The sequence below is a fragment of the Opisthorchis viverrini genome (genome assembly GCF_000715545.1).
Source record: "Opisthorchis viverrini unplaced genomic scaffold opera_v5_141, whole genome shotgun sequence".
NCBI classification, from domain to species: domain Eukaryota; kingdom Metazoa; phylum Platyhelminthes; class Trematoda; order Opisthorchiida; family Opisthorchiidae; genus Opisthorchis; species Opisthorchis viverrini.
Genome location: NW_008751798.1, coordinates 848015 through 854085, shown reverse-complemented (window position 1 = coordinate 854085; position 6071 = coordinate 848015). Strand labels below are relative to the sequence as shown.

The 6071-nt window shown below is 47.1% G+C and overlaps 1 protein-coding gene across 1 annotated transcript in view; it reads right to left on the bottom strand.

The window, feature by feature from the left end:
- The window catches only part of T265_06680 (hypothetical protein), a gene marked incomplete at both ends in the record, with an annotated part of 9199 nt that extends 7112 nt beyond the window's left edge, over positions 1-2087 (bottom strand). Inside the window, 3 exons of the mRNA XM_009172005.1 lie at positions 1502-1635; positions 1744-1834; positions 1933-2087. Of these exons, the coding sequence (XP_009170269.1) occupies positions 1502-1635; positions 1744-1834; positions 1933-2087 (380 nt within the window). The remainder of the gene's footprint in view (positions 1-1501; positions 1636-1743; positions 1835-1932) is intronic.
- Positions 2088-6071: the final 3984 nt, after the last annotated feature.

Sequence of the window (6071 nt, the reverse complement as noted above, 5' to 3'; positions counted from 1 at the left end):
GGTCAGCACTTTTGAGTCGAAAAATTTCATGTCTTTCCTCGCGGTCAGCAACTGGTGACTATGCCGTTCGGTTGAGAGTTGCTGACTGGCAGTGATAAGGTATCAATACTCCTTCAGAGAGAAGAGAATGCCTCCTAGGTCGTAAGACAGGACTTGTTGTTGTAAAAACAAGGTGTCCCCAAATTAAGCTAATCAGTTTAGACCGTTGGGCACGTTCGCTGACAAAATATTATAACAAAAAAGAGCAACGAACTAAGTTGGATGGGAAATCCACTGGAATATCCGTTCAGCCAATACTCGGAGCGTTGAAATCACTCAGGATATGGCAAGTGCGGTTCACTCCACAGATCTCAGCCTCTCAAGAATGAATACATCTGGAGAACCTTGGCAGTCGACAACTCAGAGATTCCTCGGCTCAACCAGAGACATGGGGCACCTGGATATTTCCCATGCTAGGATATCGTCATTTGTGTTCGGTCTTGCGGTTCTGTGGTCTGACGCGGCTGTAGCCTGGAATATGAACCTCGGGGCAGCTTGGTTGGGAGTTATCTTGTCAGTCAAACATTTTAATCTATTCGAGAAGGGTATGAGTTCATTCGTCTTAAATCGAGGTATGCTGATTTTGCGAAATAAGTCATTATATGTCGGGTAAAGAGGTTGCAAGACCAACTGTAATTGACCATCAGGTAACTCAGTGAACCTTCACCAAATCAAGTTATACGATTTGCAGACTCTTGTCTTGGTCAAATCAACTTGTTCACATCTCTTGAATGGCTACCCCAAACTGGATTCTGCCTTCAGAATCACGCACCAACTGGAAGCACTAATATTGGACAGGAGAGTTCCGAAATAATCCTTAGGCGTTCATATCCGGATTTGGGGGACATCACTAAAGATCTAAGCGTAGGATCTGAGCCACTCTTCTTCCAAAGACGAAAGCAAGTCACAAATTAAAGGTGAATTCGCCAGAATTATTTGGTTTGGTAGCCATAGCTGGAGGAAAATTTTTACTGTCTCCTATTCGTTGGGCAACGCTTTCTTTGCATGAATAAGGGTCATTCAAGATGAGGTAAGGCGCTTCCCTTTAGGGTCCGTAGAAGGTTTTACTCGGCAAGATAGGCTGGCGGACAGGGATGAAGATACTGTGGTGCAATTATGTCACAGTTGCAGAAAACATCTTACACCACTAAAATTACCAGTAGTCCTTGAAGTGAACTTCGCTTATAGATAATTGAACCCTTCGTTGTTTACCACCCGAGAACAACTGACAGTGATAGAGATACAGACGACGAGCTGAAGAGAGATAACAGGAAACGAAGCTGCCGGTTTTGGGGACGAATCTCAGGTATAATCAGACAAGATGGAGGCTAGAAAGCATACCATAACTTGACTACGGAGGACGGTGGCTGAAACCATCTGGGTATGAATAATAGCGTCCACAGTTTCGAATCAATATACTCAGGTTGGTAAATCCAATTTATCCTCAAAGATACGGCGTTACACTCTCAAGAATTTGGAACTAGAGTCATTCATTACTTTATGCAGTGCAGCAGTCAGTGAAGCACCAGTGGCAACACTGATGTTGCTGTCTTTGATGACGATGACGACAGACAGCTTTCGAACGCGGCTAACATCCTTTCACATCGATGACGACAGACAGCTTTCGAACGCGGCTAACATAGCTCCTTTCACATTATGCCACACACCATTCACACGCTCACTCCCAGTACAGTATTAATTTACTTCGAGAGTTGTTGGGTTAGCACGGACCGATACGGCTGGGCTATGGTAGTTCACCGAAGATGATGGGTTGGCGTGCTTCTTGTTGACCGGCCTGGGGAAAAACGAACTTCCAGGCGTGCGCGCGTCGTGGCACGATCGGAATCAAGTTGTATGCACCAGAAGGAACGGCAGTCTTAACTTGTAGCTCACCACCGGTCGCTGATGGACACGTGATCAAACTGGGTCCATGGTTGGTTTACAGTTGGTGGCCGCCAGATTACACAATCCGAACGTTTATGCTGGGAGTTCGTAGTAGTCAGAGATAGTTCGTGACCAGAACACAATTGGAAATGTGCAACGAGCATCAACTTCGACTAGACCGTTCAAATGTTTCCAAAGAGCTCAGACAACTGACTTATGCATTCATATCGCAAGCAAATATCACGATGTCGATGCTTCTTGATTGACAAGTGAGCCCGGATAACTTTCGAGAGAAAATATCCTTCTCAGCGTCAGGACTGTAGTCCGTTGGGGCATAAGTCGACAACACAAACAAGCACCGCTTTTTATGCCGAGGCATTGAGCTTGGTTGAGCCGGATAACCGGACGGCGCAAAACGACTGTTCACTGTTCATTGGGATCTAATCCAGCAACCCCAGTTCAGCTCTGGGGCTGAGTGCAACTTCCACACCATATATTCCATGAGTGCTTGCTTCTGGATCAACGGACACATGGAGAAAGAAATGTGAAGGATCCGATCTCGTCCTTGGCGTTCTGAGATGTGTGTGTTTCGGAGACACAGCATACATCAATTTTAAGAGTACAATTTTCAGCGAGCAATGCCCGTTTGCCGATTTGACATAAAGTGAAAGAAGGCATCCTTCCGGTGCCTAGCTGCCATGCCCCCGAAGGGCTGGGATACTGCCAGGTTGCCCAAGCCTAGACAGGGGAAGCGAGTGGCGGAGGTCGGATTCGAACCACGGACCTTCCGGTCAGTAAATTCGCGCTCTAACCACTTGGGCCATAAAGTACGGACGTTAAAAGCTCCTATATAGAAATAATCTCGTGGATTTATAAAGGTGCTATTTTGTTTATTGTTAATAGGCAGGGAGGGAGCATAAGGCCCGTCGGTCAGATAATTTACAGCCAAATGACCTAGCGGTTTGTGTGATGGGAAGCGGTTAGGAAGTAATATCGGTGGACAGAAAACTGTGTGGGTAAGTGATGCTCCCCGGTTGCCTATGCCGAAGAAGAGGAGTTAGTTGAGTTACCTCACCTAGAGCTTTTGACTCAAAAGTCTGACCCACAAGGCAGTGGGATGTAGGGTTTTGTTCGGGGACCTTATCGCTAGCCTCTGACTCAAAAGTCTGAACATCGAGGCAGCGCTTGTAAGGGTTTTCTTGAGAGACCCTGTCTAGAGCCAATGACTCAATGGTCCGACTCACTTGGCCGCAAGAGTAAGGCATTAGTGTCTCGCTCCTAGTGCAGGTGCGCACATCAGGTGCCTTTTGAGTAACACCGGGCTCTTATTTTAAAAGTATTTCGATCGTGTTGAATAATGCGCCGGTGGTCACGGTCAACCTTTGGAGATCGGAGTGTGCGGTTTATAGGGCCGAACTTCCCTAACCGGTGCTTCCTCGAGGGAAGACATCATCGCTGCTTCCCTGAATATGGACATGCTGGTCGCCTCCACGCTCCTATCGCAGAGGACAATACGACTTTACACCCAGACTGCCTCGTAGCATGATTATTGGTAGTATGGGGTCTCCCTGCTCTTGGTTTGACTGCTCCCTTTGGCCAACCTGGTCTGGTTGCACATTGTGGAAAGAAGTTCCAGTCATTGTAGCCTGTTGGGTTCATTGCGGCACTCAAGCCCGACCACTACATCAATTTCTTCGACGGAATGTACAGACCCGAGTTTCGTTAGGCACGATATTTGAGATCCCGCAGTATACTTTCTCCACAGAACACATTGTTTATTGTTTACTTGGAGTTCTCAGCGACCAAGTGAGTGGCTTGTCAAGAGTATGTATACTTTCTCCCTCGGAAGAAGCCACCCGACCGCTAACAATGACAGTTGGTAGTAATGATATCATCAAATGTCATACACCTGCGAAGAGTAAAGTACAGACTGTCCACAGAATCAGAGCAGTTGGCCTCGACAGAAAATTAATAAGCTTCGAATCCACATTACTATAGAAACGCCAGAGTTATCCCGACAGATTTACGCTTGCAACAAGTTCCCCAGTGTACACACGAGAAATCCAATCAAAACATGCACAAAGTTTCTGTGCACCACATTCAGCCTACAGAGACAACGTGTTTTTTCCACACGACACAGAAATTTTCCGCATCCTTGATGAAACCTCATGAATCAGAGGGGAATTGACACCACCATTTGCAACAACATTTGATAAAACTGCTGCTCCACTCCCGCACAACTATGTCAATCTATGGAGACAAGGCCTGAAGGGAAAATGGAGAAGGAAAATCTGTGACGTCAAGGCAAATTAGACTCTGGAATACACCGATAGATCAATGGGGTGTAAGGCAGAGTTCCACACGGACACCGTCTTCCCGCACGTCTTTAGGCACTGCTACGGCCGGTAAGCCTCACCCGCACGAGATTGGCCAAGAATTCGGGACACTTGCCGGTCCGGCATCAAGACGAGATCTGATTGGTCAGAAATCTGGACCCAACTGTCAACCGTAACCCAGTATTAGCCAAATGCCGGTAGCCAATGGCGCATCCAGAACGCGTCAGAGCTTCCAGAAAGTTATAACCGCTTACGCTACATATACGAAGCGCTAGACAACTGTTCTTGACTTCGTTTTGGGCATCAGTAGACCTGTAGAGCTTAACGGTCCTATGGAGTCTCTAGTGAACAGAGCAAATTACTAATGTAAGCCAGATACAAAGTCACGAGGAGAAAAATCCAAGTAAATCTTGACTCACAGTTCAAAATAGGAGATTCCGTAGTTCCGTATTCCGTTGAACCACCACACCAAGAATAGTTCTATCTTCCTGGCATTCCAGATCTCCGGTGATTGAAATATATTAACCCACAAGTGTGAATATATTAGTCCAGTGTTTGCAGCTGGAATGTTTGTTCACGTTTAGTGTTAGCAGCGGTCAAATATAGCCAACCGGTGGTCACAACAAGAGTCACTCAGCAAAAGTCTCAAAGTCACGTTGGAGCCAACAAGCGGGCGGTAGCGGTTGTATTTCAGTAAACCAAACTTTTGTACAGCGATGTGACTGATAATGATGGGAAAAAAGATGATACTGAGCATGAAAAAGGGCAGTTTACGAGTGCTACAGAACTCCCCCCTAGAGCGTCAAATGGGTGAGCAAGACGCTCGAAAATGAAATGCCTCACGACAGTTAGTCTTTGAAACAAAAAGGAAGTTTGCAATGTCGACCAGATCTTGTGAGTGATGGTGTGTGTTGCCTCGGTGGTGTCACTGGTCGAAGGAGGGATCGTGTGACTGTTTGGTTGTCTAACGGAGGGGGTCGTAGTATGCTCGTCATCGGAGGTTGGTCGTGTGTGCATGTAAGCAACTTCTAGTCAATCGATGCTAACTGTGTCTTTGCGGCCGATACGATCAATGACAAAAGTTTTGTGCTTCCGAGAAATGACTCTGAAAGGCCCTTCATGTGGCGGTTGTGAGGGCCTTCTGACCGCATCGACGCGCACAAAACCATAGTCACATGTAGCAATGTCGGGATGTACATGTGTAGGCTTGCAAGTTTAACGAGTAGGTGAAGGATGGATATCACGCATGTGTTGGCGAAGCCGGGGAGCGTAGGAATTAGGGTCCGTTTCGCCAGTTGTTGCAAAGTCGACTATCATTTCACTTGGAAGGCGTAACGTAGTGCCGAAGACGAGTTCAGCGGCTATGCAGCCCAAGTCTTCTTTAACAGTACTGCGTATACTGAGAAGGAGTGAGAGGCGTTCCGACCAGTGTGTGCTAGAGGAGGCTATCAGCGATGCCTTAAGTTGTCGATGAAAGCGTTCGACCATGCCGTTGGCAGCCGGATGGTATGCAGTTGTTGGGAAGTGATCCGTACCAAGAAGCCGTTTGAGGTCATGAAAAAGTGTTGAAGTGAATTGTGGACCTCGGTCAGTGGTAATGGCAACGGGTACACCGAATGTAGCGATCCAGCTATCGACTAGCGTTCTAGCAACGTTTACGGCAGAGGTGTCGTTGATCAGAATGGCCATGGGCCAGCAGTTGAAACGGTCGACACAGTTGAGTATGTGTGTGAAACCTCTAGATGGGGGCAACGGTGCCAGCGATGAGCCACTCTGCTTCTGGGGTACAGCTTCAAGATAAAATACCAGTCC